This window comes from Taurulus bubalis (genome assembly GCF_910589615.1).
Source record: "Taurulus bubalis genome assembly, chromosome: 15".
Lineage (NCBI taxonomy): Eukaryota > Metazoa > Chordata > Actinopteri > Perciformes > Cottidae > Taurulus > Taurulus bubalis.
In genome coordinates, this window is record NC_136603.1 from 8,686,620 (window position 1) to 8,706,351 (window position 19,732).

Sequence of the window (19,732 nt, forward strand, 5' to 3'; positions counted from 1 at the left end):
ACCCAGTTATTTGCCGGGACGAAACGCTGACATGCCTCCTCCACTGGCTTCGCCAAGCCATCCGGCCTCCAGTATATAACTCTCCCATCGCCTCTCATTCACACATAAATATTTTCCATTTTACTGGAAGTAGTGGACATTAGTGACGGGGCAAAAGGCAACTAGAAGGCAATTTTTTCTCTCCACTGAACTGACATATGACCATATGCACCAGGAGGTAAATCAGTTTGCACAGTATGAGGTCAGTTGTGTTTAAATACGTGCACAAAACATTAGCAATCCATCATTTTATCCATCGTGTATAGAAATACATGGATCTTTTGAAGGCTTAAAATGTCTTAATTGGTCTTTTCCTGCATCTTTACCGGCCACGACACACATCAGGAAATAGGTTTCAAGATTAGTAACGCTGCTTATGCCAAACTTCCTAATCAACCCATCTGCTCTTTATCTCTTTTTAGGTTTTTAGTCATGTTGTGTTATGGTTTAAGAATGATAGAGACAGCTGGAGAACAATTAGATTCCAAGTAGGAGGTAGACTCTTAAGAAAGATTATCTCCCCCCACTCCTCTCCCTTAGTGTCTAACATGTTTTTCCCAAATGATGTACATAAAGGCAATATATTGTCTTAATTGGCTGTAAAAATATAGAAAATAAAGGGGAGGATGCCCCCGGAAAATGAAAATGTGATTGGTGGCTGTAGTTGTTCCTCCGCTCCTTGTGGGGGTCAAACAGTCCATGCTATTCAATATAGCAATATAGAAGACTTGGGCTATTATGTCTGTAGAGCTATTTATCATTGAAACATTGACACATACACAAACACATGGAGTTTGTTTTAGTCACAAAGATGTCTCAGGACACTTTTTCGCAACATTTTCCATCAGGGTGGAAACAGCGTTATTGTCTGGTCAAGTATGACTGCAAACTGACATTTCAACTTCTCAACTTTCACCAAGAATTTCAATTTTCATCAAGTCGAACTTCCCCCGTGAATCCTGTGAGGACATTTGGTACCGTTGTGTCTTCTTTCAGCCCGAGCCTTGTGTAAACGTCAACATGAATCTGCTGGGGCATCTTGTACACACATCCTGCATATATTTGAAAGTGGTCTGCAGGAATGTGGGGCCGGTGCTTGTGAAAGGCTCAGAGGAATGTGTCTGCACACAGACTGTAATCAGAGTATCTGTGTGTTTATTTGAACCGTTTGCTCCGGCCCTGCACTGTGGCTGTGTTGGAGGTGATTTTAATGATGCGTGCTGGTTTAATTCAGTGTATTTCAGCCTGGAGGGCCACAACCATATGCATAAATATCATACACATCGCAGCATAACATACCTACAAATGGTAGGTCAAAATCATTCTCAAAATGCCGTTCTGCTGCTCGACCCAAAATGTTAACGATGTGGGCACTCAAAACAAGTTTCCAAAAAGCCCCCCACATTTATTTTTCAGACACTCTGTTCAGCTGTTTACACCATATTTGTGTGCATTGCAAATTGGGCTGCAGGTAACAAAGGCATCATTGTGTTTTCATACAAAATCACCAGATAACAACACCCCACTTCTAATTAACACAAAGTGCAGCTGAGGCAGAGGGGAGTGTTATCAGTTCTGCACGTATTTGGTCTTGAGATATGTCAGTGTCATATGCTGCTAGCGTGGCTAAAAATGAGAAAGTAATTGAAATATACGAAACCTAAAAATAGCTTGATAGTCCTGTGTTAGAAGGTGGCATCGGAGCGACTAAAAAGAAACAAACAATACAACACTCGTCTGCACTGCCTTCAGCGAACGGATATTGACACGTGTTGCTCAACTTTCGCAGGAAAACGCACAAAAAATTAGGATTAGCTTTTCGTTAGATATCATACACACCGTTGTATGAGGATACATTGCTGCCTTATATCGTTTTCAGGGACATGTATTGGGTTTTTTTTGTGATCTATTTTCTTCATTGATTTTCTAGGGTTAGAAAGATAGATGCGCACACTATGTACATGAAGATACACATGTACATAACTTTACAAATAAAAATAGATAAATAAGGGTATATATATGCACATACACATACATATATATGCACCAGCATACATATACATCCTTATTTATATACATGTGTATCCTCCTACAGTACTCACTCCTGGCAGTTAAAGCATGTCAAAGGTTTTATGACACTCAAACACTTGATTACCGTCAGGAACACAAGACATTGATTTGAAGCACAAGACGGGACACAAGTCCTGCACTTTGTACGTCAGACTGTGCAAAAATACATCATGTCCCTTCCTGCAAAGGAACGTGTTACCAGTAAACACAAATCAAGTTTAGATTAGTGACTGCAATTTTATTTCATGTTATTTACTTCTAAATTAACCAATTAAAAGCCTGAGGAAGTGACAGAGACCAACACAATTTATCTATTAATAAAATGAATATGATTGTCGAAGAGATTGCTGCTGATAGATTTTTATATTATATTTTATAACAATATCATTTTAAATGTATTCTGTTTATTATTAATTGATTAGTTAATCAATGTGTTTGCACTGATGTCAGTAATTGCTCCAATTGTGTTCTTGTCACTTGCCAGACTTTAGTAACTAAAAGAAGGACCTTCGTGAGCTGGTCGCGGTGCATTAATTATCTGTTCCCACGCCATGTGCTCATTGCCGGTATACTTTCAGTGATGAGGCCAGGTGTCGTGTATCATTCCCAGAGGACACGCACACACACACCCACACACACATACACACCAATGCCATACGAGCTACTGGATAAGAGCCACGTTTGTGAGCAGTGTCATCTTCACGACACAAGAGCTCTTTGTCTGCCCGACTGAAACCAAAGCACCTCAACGCCACACGAAGGACTTGGCCTGAGATGAACCCCGCAGGGAGCTCTGTGCGCCTGCGTGTATACGAGCGGGAACATTCCTTTACATCAAAATGAAATAGAATAACCGTGTGGAACATTTGCTGGCAACATTGTTGTATCAGAAGGTTTTCCACGACCCAGCACCATATGTGCACCTTCACATACTGTAGGCATCCATTTATGAGAGAAACTAAACTTAAACATGAAGGGTACTGCATGTGTGGCTTATTGCGACTGGCTAAACTGATCTCTTTGCAAGCAATAAACTTGTCACTTTGTGTGTTTTGTCTAATTCAGTTTTCGCACTATTTGCAAAAGGGCCTTCAACAAATTGTTGTCACCAGTCGGCTGGTAGTGACCTTTATTTTATTTTTTTACTTGTACTTTATCAATAATTATGGAAGCCCATTTCCGCCAGTAAAATAACAATTTTTAGATAAAAACTCATAATAATGAGATAGAAAGTTGAAATTATGAGATGGCAGAAATGGGCTTCCATGAATGTGTGTTAAAGGAATACTTCACAACATGATTTATCCATCAATTACTCAACCTGTGTTACTTCAAAAAAAGGTTTCAGCAAATTGCAAGATTTTTAAAAGTAGTGAGCAAGAATACGACTGGATAAATTAAACTTGAATTAAACTGCACGAGTTGTGTGAACGTTTATAACGGATGTTTTGATGTAGTTTAACGTGGCCCCCATTTACTTTAATTCATCTATAGTCTTCTTTCTTTGTTCACCGTGATTGTGAGAAATACAAAGTTTTCTTCAAGACGTTAAGGCAACACAGGGGAGTAATTGGCAAATGCTCATTTTGTGGGTAAAAGTATTAATTTAAGGAAATGAAACAGGGTCTCTTTGTACACAATTGTTCAACAGCTGATATTCAATATTACCTAAACACATCTGGGCGAAGAGCTTCCAGAACAGCTTGATACCACTCAATGATAATATACATAGCAAAATAAAGAACGCTTTCCAAATTGAGAGTACCTTCTAATGAACATCTCAAGCAAGTCTCAAGTCTGTGCAGGAACCAACCGCTGGCTTTCCTTAAAGCACCGGGCAACAGGGCAAAACTGATGCTGCAGTTTACTGTGACAACATGTTGTGTTGTCACAGTAAACTGTGAGTCTGTGTGCGTTCACTTTCTCGTTCCATCTGAATGAGACTTTTCATTGCTATACCTGACTCCCATCTTTAGTGCTGTCCAGGGGGGGCTTTTGAGCGATCACACAAGCACAACTTACTGTTTTATTCTGCAACGCAAATATTTATGTTGTTCAGGTTATTTTGTATATCCGTAAGCTACTTGTGATGAAAAAGAATGCAGCTGTTCAGATAAATGCCATTTTGAAATGCATTTTACAAATGTATTTCTGATCCCATTTATCTGGAAAACCTAAAAAGAACATTTACAACAAGACATCTTTTTGGTGTGTGTGGTGTTGTTGGTGGTCGAACACCTGGACGTTCCTCTTTTTGCTGCACACACACTTTACTGTACTGTACTCTACTGTCGGATGATGCTTCAAAGGTGAAATGTGCAATGCATGTATAAAAGAAAAGCCCGTTGCTCCACACTTTTCTTCCTCTCATTTGTATCCAGGAATAAACCTGGATCCAGCCAGTGAATTTCTGCAGTCCTTTTATTTCCATGAAAAGTGTCGGACGAGCATTTCCCGGAGATGCTCATCAATTAATTAATTTTGTCAGGTGGAGGCCAGAAGCTTCATTAGAACATTTGCAGAAATAAAACACTGTACGAGGAGCTGGCATCCACGTTCACTCAACCAACACACCACACACACACACACACACACACACACACACACACACACACACACACACACACACACACACACACACACACACACTTGCATCACTCATGGAGATCCTCATTCACATCCGGATGAGGAATGTTTGATTCAACCTTTGCTACCATACACTCATGCGCGTGCACACACACACACACACACACACACACACACACACACACACACACACACACACACACACACACACACACACACACACACACACACACACCCTGCGTCATAAAACTCAAACAAATCACAAATCTCACTCCGATTGCAACCCTTTTTTATTGAAGCAGGAACATCTTTAACCGAATGTGTGCCTCACGTGTCCACTCACCTTTGTTTCTGTTTAATTATTTACTTCATACGCATTCAAGCTGACAGTGAATATACACTCTTTTGTTTTAAGACAACACCTACAACACTGTCATACATCATATGGAATGGTTTTGGACGATATATAGCGACTTGTTATTCTGGTTTCAACCATCTGGAGTCCTGCTGACGTCACAGCAGGGTGCACCCAAACCGACGATGTCATCAGGACAAACACTGTTGTCTCACACAAAACACACACACACACACACACACACACACACACACACACACACACACACACACACACACACACACACACACACACACAGTGAGGTTCTTACCACTTCATCATCTGGGAAAATAAAAAAAAAGAGTTCCATCCTCCTCCTCCTCCTCCTCCTCCTCCTCCTCCTCCTCCTTCTCCTCACCACTCTGTTGTTTTTTGTTCAACAATCCACACAGTGCAGTATTTATTTAGTGTTTCTAGGAAGAGGCGCTTGTCTTAATCCTCTCCCACGAACTCTTGAATGAAGCTTCAATGTAAACATTCATCAAGCCTGTCTAGAGGATTCCATGTTAGGGTCGTTTTTGTTGAGAAGACAATTCAACAACTTCTGACATGAATGCAATAAAATGGAACTGAAGCAGTCACCCTCTAACTGGTGCATTGTTAAAAAAATCAATGCTTACTTCAAGTTTTTGTTACTGTTAGCAGATCTGTGGTACTGTGATACTTTACCTCAATGTTGCACGTCTTACAGATGGCTTTGCTTTTGTCCAGCTCTTTTCTGTCTTCAGAGTTTTTATATCTGAAATGCAACCAGACATTTAGGCTTGGCGTTGCTTTCACTGGAACAGCTGTTTGGATTCAACTGAGGCTTTCTGGTCTCTCACGTGGTCAGATCTCGACGTACGAAGAACCAAAGGCTGACCACGCGAGCTTAAAGCTTAATGTACCCACTTAAAAGGCATATATTAAAAGATCGACTTGATTTTTTTTAAACACACCTAAAGATGTTATGGCATTAACCAATTTCCATGTATTTAGAATTTTATTTTGAATGAATTATTTACAAAGAGTCTGAAGAGATTTAGGTTAAGATCAGGATCAAGTTTGAGGTGAAACCTGTGAATTGTTATGGGTACGGTTTTGATTAGGAGCTATATATATATATATATATATATATATATATATATATATATATATATATATATACATATATATACATGTATATATATACATGTATATATATGTATATATATATATACATGTATATATATATACATGTATATACATGTATATATATATATATATATATATATATATATATATATATATATATATATATATATATATATATATATATATATACATATGTTTAAATAAAGGAACTGTCCAAACTGTTCATGAACCATTGCCAGGGCTCTGACACCATCTGAAGGAAGAAACCTCAAGGTGTACGTGTGTGTGTGTGTGTGTGTGTGTGTGTGTGTGTGTGTGTGTGTGTGTGTGTGTGTGTGTGTGTATGTGTGTGTGTGTGTGTGTCCTTGGTTGCCATGTGCTGACCCAGTTCCTTTTCTGCGGGTTGGCATCACCTCAGGTGCACAGAGAGAGAGAGTCTTTCACACATCTGCAAACACACAAAGACCAAAAAGCAGCAACAAGCTTTTTTCTGTGTGTGTGTGTGTGTGTGTGTGTGTGTGTGTGTGTGTGTGTGTGTGTGTGTGTGTGTGTGTGTGTGTGTGTGTGTGTGTGTAGGTGTGTGTGTGTGTGTGTGTATGTGTGTGTGTGTGTGTGCGCGCGTGTGTATTGACCTTGGCTATTTGAAAGAAAGACTCAGCATACTGGGTTGCCAGAAAGAGGCCATTTTCCAGCAGGTTTATCCAAAACACACACACTAAACGCCCTTTCTCGTGGTGAAAATAAGCACCATTTGCTGCTCTTTAGTCTTTGATGTTAATTCCGTTTGACTGTTGTTGAAGCGCCCCGCTCTTGTATGCTGTCTGAGTCATAGCTGTATTACTCTTTATTACTCTGTTTGCCAAGCGTTTACATATTCATGGGGAAATTCCTAGAGGAGGAATATAAAAATGATGCATGAAGTAGGAAAGGGTTTTAGTCCACATTCAAATGCAAAATCAGACATTAACGTGAAGGAGACACTAGGTTGGGATGTTATTAAATGTTGTGATATTTATTTAAAATGTTTAGTAGGATCCATTCATGACACAATCTTCCCAGCGCATGAGTAAACATATATCCAATAGCTGACCATCTCTATTGCAGTCATCTTATTTTCAAGCTTATGTGCAACTTTAGAATCTGGAAAACATCTTGAATCCCTAATTTTCCTTTTACAACAGCCCTTAACTAGTTTAAAAGATGCATTAAGCAATATTTTACCATCACAATGTGTCAATTAAATGACACGCTGTGACTGTATGTGAAGAGGTTTACTGACAATCCCACTGAGGAGTAACTCCCCTTCCGTTTAAACAAGGTGCTGCAATCATTCCTCAGATTCTTGGTCCATGTTGACATGACAGCAGCATGCAGTTGCTGCTGATTTGTCGGCTGCACATCCACAACTCAAATCTCCCGTTCCATCACAACCCAAAGCTGCTCTATTGCAATGAGATCTGGTGACTGTGGACTGCAGTGCATCTGATTTAAGGTTTCCACGTGTTGTGCGTTCAGAGATGCTCTTCTGCTCGAACCGGTCCAGTCACTGAAATCATTTTTCTTCTAGCTTCTGGATAAAATACAATATGTTCTGCCAAATGTTGGATGTAAAAAGATGTTTTAAATTGCTGACAGTGGATAACGAACACTTTATGTGGAAAAAGGGAAGATAAAAGTTATCTATGGGCTGTACAGGTCTATCAAAGGCCTGTGTCTCCTAGCAACACCGGCTCTCAGATGTCAGTCAAACACTGACATTGAAAAACGCCCTAAATTTCAGACGGTGTCTCCAATAACATGTCAAACCTGTTGTATCCTCTTTTGAAAAATGTCTACTTGTGTGCAGTACCTGCAGTATCATTTGAGTTTAGTTTTGATTGATTTTGGGCTGTTTTGCTTCCATAAGATATCTTCTTCCAGACTAGTGGAGAGAAAACATCCCTAAAGAAAAAATGTCATTAATGTAATCAACTGGAGAGGTTTCATGGTGATACTCATAGCCTGAGTTATACAACATTTTATTTCTAAAAAGCTGGTGAAAATCAATTTTTTTTAAATGCTGTTGACAGTATTTTTTATTTATGGAGTGAAACAAAGAGATATCCCGAAACCCCTCTTATATGTCTGCAAAATGAGTTTGAAAGTTTGAACCTGGCTTCATCCAATGTTTAGATTTTTGTTCTGGAAATGTATACAAATTAGCATATATATATATATATATATATATATATATATATATATATATATATATATATATATATATATATATATATATATAAGATAGTCTCATTTGCACATTAAAAAATAAAAATTCAGAAAACTTGATTTGTACTAATGTAAGTAATCAACTGGGAAGTGTAATGCTGATATATATTAGTAAAAAAAGAAATCCCTGTTCATCTGCATGTCTCCCTTTAAATAAAGTGGATTTTTAACAAAGCCACCTGTGTGAAGGTACACACGTGAATAACCCTCACCTGACGCCCCGGTTTGCTTTTAAAAGTATAATCACACCGTTCAAACAAAGCGGCATTCAGTAAAAGTTGGTCTTCTGTGACATCTATGACTCTGCGGTCGAAGAATGATGAAGAAACAGTGGAACGTAAAGAAAACAAGAGACAGGTGGGCTGTGACATACTCCAGGTAGAACGGGAAATGCAAGAACGTGTACACTTTGGGCTGTTCCCCACGTGTGAGTGCATGTGATGTGACACGTGTGTGTGTGTACATCTTTGCCTGTACAAACACACTGTAAGTGTGTGTATGTGTGTCTGTGCCCTTTGCCCCTTGTTCTTGCGTTCTCTCGGGTTTTCAGGCTTGCCGTCATTGTTCTCCTTTTGTCTGCGGCAGCTTTGTTCAACTGGTTGGTCAGTGAAACAGCGGCGGTTAGCTGCTAAACCGGCGCAATGGTTTTGTTGACTCTACGCGGCAGCACAAAGCTGGAGTTTCATAACTGCCAGAAGACCGAAACAGTGTTCGGGGCACAAATCGGCGGGAAAAAGAGGCATGAGCACCCACCAAATTTATGCAGCTTAAATTGTCATTTGTAATATGATTGTTAGTTGTTACATTCCTTTCTATCTGCTAGTGTATGCATTGCCAGAGTAACAATGCCTTGGCATCTCCCCTCTGTATGTGGGGCTCACTAAGAATATGCACCTCAACAACTTGGAAAACTCTGTGATTAGGAGCCTGAACTAGCAAGAGAAACTTAAATCCAGATTATTTGGGAGTAATTTAGTTTTGAGGAAGACAGATGAGGAATGCTCATACTAAGAATGGAGCTTGAATTTTGAGTTGTGATCCTGAATCCGAGTCTGTCATTGGCTGTGTTATGTTATGTGTGAGGTCACAGCGAGAGCAGATTATTGTCCTCGAGAGCAAACCAACAAAGCCATGTTTGGAAAGCGAGGACACCGAAGATACAGCGAGTGGGTGCACAAGCGACTCTGCACTCCGCCACCAGTCAGTCAGTCAGCGTGAATGTCCATAAATCTTCACTTCTTGCATCCAACCAAAAAGGGGAACAGAGTCTGATGGCATGATCGTCATCATTTCATGGACTTGAGAGGCCTTTTGCACAGCGGGGGCTTTTCTTTTGTGTGATTTGTACTTCAGTATATTTTTTTTTAACTGTTGTACTTTCACACAGAATGAAGTTGCATCAACCAATCACATTGTGCAGAACTCCCTTGAGTTCCATCTATATTAAGGAAAAATAGTCCATAGACGTCAAACTGTATTACTCATTTCAACCATTAACAAAGACCAGACCAGATCCACTCCTTCCTTTCTTACCTTTTACAATAAAAGCCCTGTACATATAATATTCGTAAACATGCTGCAGAGGGCCAGAGGTCGGATTCAAACCTGTCCGCTGTGGTAAAGACACATTGATCTGACTCTGACCTAGAAAATGAGCATATTTAGCATCTGTAGCTTCCTTTTTTGGGGGGGTTGTTGTGATATTTAGAACCAACATGCAGAGGCATTGGTCACAACATGTTACAAACCATGCAGTGTTTCAAAGGAAAATGAAACCTATGAGAATCAAAATCAATTAAACAAAACAATGACATTTTCATCAATTCATTGTTATTTTTTAAGTAATGTTCACTGCTGTTGTTAGCCACTGGGAACACACACATACACACAAATCTCAAGGCAGTCCTTGAGTCTGGCATTCAAAGTGGGTCACAGAGGGTGGGGGTATGCTACTAAACCTCACTCTCCCGGTATCTGGGGACACTTGAACCAGTTTAGATGAGAGTAATTCCAGGATTTATCCTGCTCCTCTTGGTTTTCTTTGTGTTGGTGAAATTCGTGGTGGAGCTGCTGGCCTCCCCATCTTCTGAAAAGTTCACCATTTGTATGCAGATACTTTTGTTTTGGAAAACGTCATAAAACCTCAGGTAAAAGTGTGTGTGTGTGTGTGTGTGTGTGTGTGTGTGTGTGTGTGTGTGTGTGTGTGTGTGTGTGTGTGTGTGTATATATATCTGTCGAGAGGACCGTCACATTGACATATTTCATTTAAGCTGGTTCTCTTTTTTATTTTCACTCCCTCCTCATCCTGTCTATGATTCACTGTTCTTGTTTCATGCCTCCTGTGACGCATCGTGAAATCTTCCTTTTTGAAAAATATTTATTGATTAAAGTTTATGTTCTTTGAGCGTCTAACAAAAGGCAAGCAATCATTAACTAAGTTAAAAAAAAATGTGAAAATGGCTTCTTTCCTCTGTCTGTCGTCTGCTCACTGTTTTCCAGGGTTACTGGTATACAAAGCCAACACAAGCATTTCATTAGAGAAATAAAAAGAGGAGTATTAAACTGTATTCAGACTTGAGTACAAAGCATGTTTTAAACAATGAAACGCAGGTTACAGGAATGAAAAAAAAACTGCAGTGGATAACAGCGCGCCTGCTTGATATAATAAGTTCACTGCTCAGGTCGTAGTAGCGGCCGATGCAATCCGTGGAAATATTGGCTTTAAACTTTAGCTTCGCACAAAGGAAACATTTTAAGAGCCTCTGTTAGATCATAAAAATATCTTTGAAGAGACAGCCCACTTCTGGATAACAAGTCATAACACTCACATTTAGATGTTCCCACTACAGTTAGTATTGGAAGGCCACAAATGGCCCAACAGCAGCAACATCATACATGTATGCAAGGTGGAACTTTATGTGACTGTGACTTGGTTTGAGTATAAAACGAATAAACACAAACAAACCACAGACAAAACAGGGACACACATTTAACAAGATGCTCTGTGGTGTTAACAGTGGTCTTTAAATGCCACATTAAACTTTATAACATGTCTGAATGGGCTGTTAATTAACATGAAGTTGAATTATTTTCATCACAAACACGAAATATGATATATATTGGGATTTTTTTCTCATGAGAACAACATTTGCTGAAGATAAGAAAGATTTTATCAAGCTGCATATGTTATTTCAGTGGCACGCATTGTGTATTTTTAGTAAGTAATTTTCAAAGGCATGTTTTTCTTCTTTGGGAGTGAAAGTCCTGCCCACATATTTGATTGCATCCCACCGAAGCTCACAGCAGGGATATTGAACATCTCTGTTTGCCGACATGAAGTAGACTCAACAGAGCTGCTGGTGTGTAGCAGTGTGTAGATGTGTGTGTGTGTGAGTATCTGTACGTGAAATCACAGATGAAGCTCTGTCTCGCCCGGCAGAATCAAGTCCAGTGGGAGTGGGCGAGCAAATGAGCCTGGGGATCAAAAGAAGAAGAGGAGAGGCTTTGGAGCGTAATGAGTTTCAACCCCGCGACCCGCCTACATGTTTTCATACGGAGCTTATTTGGCTCATGCCACACCCTCACATGCAGACATCAAACACACACCACTCCACACTGGTCTCCAGTCACCTGAAGTCATTTCTCACGTGTCTGCCCTGCTCTCAAGAGGTGGTTCAATTCATTCATGTTTCTGCTCCTCTGGGTGCGGTTAGTCTGGGATTAGGAGAGCAGGTTTCAGGTAAACAAGCCATAATTTAGGTCAAATATTCTCAATGTTACACTTTTCATCACTCTGACAATGGAGACGCTTTGAAGGGACAGTGGGTGGCTCTGCACCGCAGGGGAAACACACTTTACATTATCTGTGTGTGTTCCCTGATTTTATATCACAGTGTCTGAACAGATGGAGAACTTTTGCACATCTGGTCTGCACATATGGCCTTCTGTAAATGGATATGTTGCACGTTGCGCATTGCTTGCTTCTTTGCTCTCAACGAAGCATTCCCCCCCCCCCCGTCACATTCTTGCCGGTTCAAGGCCATTTTGAATGGGTTGTTTTGAATATTGAAAGAAGAAAAAAACATGTCCTTCCTCCTTTCTAAGAGATTTTTCTCTCGATTCTGATGAAAAACATTTTTTAAAGTTTGAGGAAAGCTGTAAAGAAAAATTTATGAGGGAACATGTTAGGACAAGCAAAGCACAGTGCTGAGAGAAGCTTGCTGAATTTATACTACGGCAACATAAACATGACACTGGTTGTAAACCTTTTCTAAACTGCACATGCAAAATGTAACGGACAAACAAATACTAAAACATATTTCAAAGAAATCCAAATGCTCTTAAGACAATACCTCTGTACTGAACAACTATGCCAGTTTTCAAGGTGAATATAGCCTCATTCAATTAAAACCAAAGGTGAAAAAGATGAAATCAACATTATGATAATCACTACTCATTTGTTTCATATTTGCATTTACATGTATTTATCTATTTTAACTTTGCTTCCATCTATAGCTGTACAAAGGCAATTATTACTGTGAGACAGACACTTTTTTAATACAAAAGTGTTTCCGTCAGCAATCAGGTAACACATCTTTTAGGTGTGGTCTTTTGAAGCAAATCTGATAGTAAACAAAAGAAAATATTTTCTTATTGTCCTATAGCCCTTCTCACCACTCTCTTTGTTTCATGCCCATTTTGTTCTTTGTTTACTCTCATAGTACAACTCTAGTCTCTATCTCTCTCACACACAGAGAGATAGGTAGAGAGAGAGAGCGAGAGAGAGAGAGAGAGAGAGAGAGAGAGAGAAAATATATGGAGACCCCAGGGATGGGAAAGAGAGAAGCTTAAAATCCAGGTCATACATTGTAACTTTGAACACAGGAAGACATTTGAGCTGCAGCCAGGTTGTCTGTTTACTTTCTTACAAATACGTATTCTCTCTCTCTCTCTCTCTCTCTCTCTCTCTCTCTCTCTCTCTCTCTCTCTCTCTCCCTCTCTCTCTCTCTCACACACACACAGGGGAAGTTATTGTTACGCTGGACTGTTTCCCCAAATTTTCCAAAAATGTTGAACTGTTCCTTTAATAATGAATAATAACAGATTAACAGATTGTAGATTGCGTTTGGGAACTTGAGTCTGCTATAAACTGACGGGATCCTTTCCATGAAACCGTGTATTTTCACTAGTGTGGAGCTGCACTGGGGGTAAACCAGGACAGTCTGGTGAAGAAGCTGCATGTTATAAGCAGTAAGTCATCATCAGTAATGTTCAGCCAGTCAACCGAAGGAATCCTCCTCTTTGTGCTGATGCAACGCACCTGTCAATCCACACTTAATTATGAGTCGCTGTTTAGACGAGTGGGACCGCCTCTTCTTCTCTCCATTGGTGGACTTTGTGTGTCCCTCCCCAAGCAAACCCTTTGATGCAGTTGCTAGGCAACCTCTGCTCTCTCTCTCCCTCTCTCTCTCTCTCTCTCTCTCTCTCTCTCTCTCTCTGTCTCTCTCTCTCTCTGTCTGCCCTCCTTTCTCTCTGAGCAGCCAGCTAGCTGTCTTGTCAGATGTGAGTGAATGATGTAAGTCGGCTGTAAGTGATTTGGAAACATGTGCACATCGCACCAAGTGAAGCTCAGTGGTCATTCACCGTGTTAGCCTGAGTTTTTAATTCATTTGAGGCTTTTTTTTGTTTGCATTTGTTGCAGGAACATGGCCAGACTATAGGCTACTATCTGCAAGCCATATGTGAAGAAAAATGCTTATCACACTGACCTTAAAAAACGATCTTGACAGCAGGCAGTTATTGCACCAATGTATTTATACAAAGAAAGGGTATACATTAAGGTGCTTTGTTTTAGAATGAAAAGTTTGTCTAGTGTTGAATTACAGGAAATATGGGTTGGGATAATTAATTAACTGTAATCATTCTGTCTCATTTAAAAAAAAATGCACTACTGCAATCTGCTAAAAAGAACAATACGCATAGCTCTGGACGATGAGACCCATTTCTCACCCTGTTGGTAAGAAAACATGATGGCAAATACAATGTTAATTATGTACACCAGTCAATGCAGTTCAGTTTATGATGTTCAGAGTCTATTGAATCTGGTTCGGAGAAGTGATGATTTAACTATGGTGTGGAGCTGTAGTTGTTTTAAATGTGTTCTTAATAAACAATTCAGTGTTTATTTCAACTTATTATGTTTTACTCCTGTATAATATCAATATATTATAATACAAAGAGGCAGCCACAGCTTTAAGTCTGATACACACATATCCATCAGCCAACATGTTCACTGGGTTCCTGAGCAGTGCAGCGTCACTCAGATCCCATGCACAATCTAGTTACAAAGAAAAGAAAGACAATCAGTGGAATTTCATTATTAAATTGCACCCTGAAGAGAAGCAATCAAAGAAAAAAAACATAAAATAGTTTGTATCTCCAGTCTCAATATGGTATCATTACATTCTTCCAAAAGGGCCATGTGTATAAACTCTATACATGTATGTACATGTATGTAACTATATACATGCGCTCTATAAATGTTTTTTTTTCCAATATTTATAATATGTATATAGCATTTTAATGTTTTTTCTTTATTGTTCTTTATTTCCCTGATAATATATTAATAGATCTGTATGAGCTTCCTGACATTTTCGTGTCTTGTATTGTTGTTAAATTAAAATGTCCCACAAGTATCATTAAACAAAATAAAAAAAATACTCCTGCAGACAACAGTCCCAGTTGTGTTCGCTGTCTGCTGGTTTACTTTGTAAAACATATCATAGTGAACCCCCCTTACTCGTGTGAAGATCACCAAAATGAAGCATACACGTTCCTGTAATTACCTTCAGAGTAAAAGTCTCGACAAACACTTAACATATAATTTATTTAAAGACATTGAAAAACGCGATGGCATAATGTGGTGGACACAAACGCGCTTACTGCGGTTTGCAAAAAAACATAAAAAATATCTCCGCACTTCCTCTTGACACGCAAACTCTGCACCGCAAATACCCTCACGCTCTTATTTTGAAATAAAAATGAATCGCGGTTTCCGGCGATATTGTGTCAGAGGTCTCCTAGCTTGATGCAGGGGTGCTGTCGACAGCCTGCAGCTTGCAGAAAATTAATAATCAAGACTAATTCATCCCGGGTAATCAAATCGTTCCGGAAGATGGTGGCTAAACAGAGGATCCGCATGGCCAACGAGAAACACAGCAAGAACATCACGCAGAGAGGAAACGTGGCCAAGACGCTGGTGAGCCGTTAAGTGACAGCGAGACGCCAGCATGACATTAGCCCAGATAGGTGACGTTCACCCCGGCATGAAGACCGCTGCATGATGGTGGAGGAGGAGGAGGGTTACATATGTCAGACAGCCGCGTCCTCCGTGATGTAGTCAGTGAGCATCATGACCCGCCGGGCTGAGCCGTCTCGTTACGGGGTGATTGACTCACTCTGCTCGTTACCGCCCTCCGCATTGTGTCACTTGACGTTACTTTGTTTGGAGTGAGATAGTGAGGAGGAGAAAAGATGAGCAGGCTGGGGAAATAACGGGAACCAGTGCTGCTGCTGGATGTACTGTATGAAATGACAAATCGTAGTTGTGAAGCACTTACATTTTTATTTGTTTTCAGTACCCAGGTTAAGCGATTAATCGATCAAAGAAATTATCCAGTGTCAATCAATCAATCAATCAATCAATCAAACTTTATTTCAGACTCAGGGTCCAGATAAGACAGAAAATTAAGTAGAATAAAAATACATACAAGATCACAATTAAAATACAAAACAGTGTATTGTTTCAATCTTTTTTTTTAAAGCAAAAAAAGCCACCAAAAAAAGATGGAAATATCTGATATTATATATAATATTTGCATTCAAAAAATATTTATACGATAGCAAATTGAGTACTTTTTAAAATGTATTTTTATGTTTATACAAAATAACATGAGCTCCGGACGATTATTAACATGTGATAGAACTACTCATTAAGTGTGGATTTATTAGCTGCTGTTTCATGTGTATAATTGTGATGTGAACGTGTCCAGAAGCAAGTCTCAGTTCGTACTGAAACCATAGTCAGTCGAGAGAACATTCATATTTATAATCATTTAATGTATTTATCAAACCAGTTTGCCAAATATTTACTGTTTGGATTTGCTGGTTCTATTTGTTTTATATGCTTGGAAACTGGATATCTTTATGTTTTGGGAAATGTGATAGACATTTTTCACTATTTTCTGACAGTTGACCAAACAATCCCACTTTTCATTGTATCGAGGTGTGCTAGTTAATGTAATCTGCCGCTCATCTGAGCACCTCGAGGACCTCTCATCCACGTTGGCTTAAAGATTGACAGTTCATTCTTGACCTTGGAAACAAACTCAACTCAAGACGAGCTCCATTTACGAGCTGCTCTCATAGTTTCCAAGGTGAAGAAAGGACGGCTGAGGAGGATTGGGTGATACAATCAAAAGCTCCAGAGGGAACATTTATTTTCCCATTTATCTCTCAATGGAATATGAGACATATTCTTCCTGAAGCTGTTATTCATGGCTGCACCTTGAATGTCGACATCTTTTTATTCTTAATACATGACCGAAAAAAACGGTTCCTCCCAACAACTATTATGTTTCATCTTCAGAAGAGAGGACATGTTTATTTTCTGTAGACGGTATACTTATTTTTAGTTCTTTCCACCACCCAAACACAATTTATAACATATACATTATGTATATAATATAATAATAAAGGATATTGTATTCAGTTTATTTAGACACACCTTAATTAACCATAAACAGCAGTTATGTGTTTTTAACTCAAGAGTATCGATTGAGGGGGAGACTTTGCTCATCCCTTTGCTAACAACTCAACAATCCCAATCTGACAATTTGTCAATTTATTTTTAACCTCCCCTTCCTCTGTTACTAAATATAGTTCAAACAGCAGCTTAAACGTCAAATATTGAGGCTGCTCAGGCTCTGTTTTCCACTTCCTGCAGCATCATTGAGCTCTTCACTGACTTTAACTTCCCTCAACAACAGCAGGCAAACAAGTTTAAATATTCAAACAGATGATGTCATTTGAGGGAAACTGACGGGTTCTCCCTAAATCTAGACTGTCTAGACTGACAAACTCGTGCTATTCCACTAATCTTTTCCACATGGACCGCAATTTGAAGGAAAAAAGCACTAGCAACTTTCGGTGCATAATTAGATACTTGGGTTTGTTCCGTGCAACCACAGAGTTGTTATTGTGGACATTTTAGTGAGCAAAAGAGCAACCAAGACGCTAATCTGCGGCGGCAGGTTTGAGGAGAAAGAGTGACCAAGCAAAAAGCAACAACGACATCCGAGCAGTGGTGTAAATGAGGAAACTCCTTGTAAATCTATCCAAGTTGTCGTACTTTTGCTCTGCGGCACCTGTCATATGTCTGTCGTATAGCAGTAGTGCTAATGCACTGATGCAATCCAAGAAGTTGGCAACCAGTTACCGTACCGGCCTTTAACAGGAACAGAAAAATGTTTAGACCTCAAGCGCAAATGAATCTGTGATAGGAATCGGGACAGATCCAGAAAAACTAAATCTGAAAGGAAGAGAAGCAGCCATTGAATTTTTGAGGGAACATCTGCAAACTATAGGATTTTTTTTTGGGCCAGCACGTTAGCTGATAACCCCTCAGACTCAAATCATGTGAAGTACCAGATAAAACACAAACTACAAATAACTTTGTGAGATTACTGTAATAAAGCTGTTTCCATTATCAAACTGACATAAATGCCTAGTATCTGAATTATTCAAAATATGAGTTGACTACTTGCAAAAGTGAATGTTAAGCCTAGCTTACATAATATATGTTGTTTTTTTCCCCCCATAGCGACCACAAGAGGAGAAGTATCCTGTGGGTCCCTGGCTGCTCGCCCTCTTTGTATTCGTTGTGTGTGGATCAGGTATGCACCTGTTTTTGATTTCATTGATAGCAAGCTAATGTAGCTAATATGTGGTTGATTACGCTAATATAGTAGTAAGATGATTTGATAGTAAGCAAGTGTCCCAGTAAGCTGAAGAACAGCCCTGTGCACATGCGCTGATTTAAACACTTGTTTCTGTATTTCGGTTATGCTCTCAGCCATATTTCAGATCATCCAGAGCATCCGTATGGGAATGTGATTTATAAGGAGCGTCCGGACTCCCGTACCCCCTCCCACACCTCCCCACATGCCCTCACTGAACCTGGCTAACCCCCACCTGCACCCCGTCCACCCCACCCCCCTCCAGAGGCCCAGAGACTGACGCTAAAGCTTCGGATCCAGCAGACCTCAGAGAGAGAAGCCTCCCAGATCACCGCCTCCACCCGCTCCTCCTGGGGACATCTTCCCGCCCTCGATCAGCGTTTACAGTGTTGCAGTCTGTGGTACTGACAGCTTTTCTATGGACAGTCTAAAACCACGGCGGCTGGAGAACATGTGACTCATTACTCACTTGGCACCTATATGCGTGCGTGTGTGTGTGTGTATGACATTTTGACTGTTGATGTGAGAGTGTGTGCGACCAGTGATTCCTGCTGACAATGTGCCATATCTGTCTGTTCAAGTGTTTGTCTGTGTTATGTGAGAAGAATGTTTTTTCAAATAAATGTCAAAAATGTAGTGAGTGCCCAGTTTTACTTCTGCTTTTTGTAGACTCACTGTTTATCATTGCACACACACACATTGTGTTCTGTTGGGGGCATTTTTTAGGGTCTTTACTTCCTGAATGTCATGAATAACTCATCAACTCAAGTAGTTGTTTTCCTAAAAGGTAAGTTGGGGGTTAGGTTTTGGGGGGAAATAGCATAAATGAACAACTCATAGTGCAACATGGCGTTACTATATATAGCAGCATGAGTGACTGGATCCACTAAGCGATGGGGAGGCATGTGCAACACTGACTCATCAGAATACTATGAGCCGTGTGGTTTGGGGACAGGATCTCAGTTCTCTAACACTGAAGGGTTTAGCTTATTAGTATTTAACTAATATTTGTCTTTTGTTCAAATCTAATATCATCCATTCAGTGATTTAAAGTTTCCTTCTGGTCACAGCTATTGCATTTATTTCCCAAAGAGATACTCCCAGTGTTGTCTGTTATTGTCATTTGGTAAACATGTTGAGTTCAGTAATCCCGAACAGTAAAAAGCCAACACAAATAAAACCGCCAGTCAAATGTCCTAATAATTTGAATTAGAGTCCTTTTGAGAAATGTAATTTAGTACTTAATATA

The 19,732-nt window shown here is 39.7% G+C and overlaps 1 protein-coding gene across 1 annotated transcript; it reads left to right on the forward strand.

Moving 5' to 3' along the window:
• Positions 1-15,641: 15,641 nt before the first annotated feature.
• Positions 15,642-18,640, forward strand: serp2 (stress-associated endoplasmic reticulum protein family member 2; the record flags this gene model as incomplete). Its single annotated transcript, XM_079230734.1, has 3 exons — positions 15,642-15,725; positions 18,348-18,420; positions 18,600-18,640. The coding sequence occupies 3 exons, from the start codon at positions 15,642-15,644 to the stop codon at positions 18,638-18,640; spliced, it is 198 nt and encodes a 65-aa protein (XP_079086860.1).
• Positions 18,641-19,732: the final 1,092 nt, after the last annotated feature.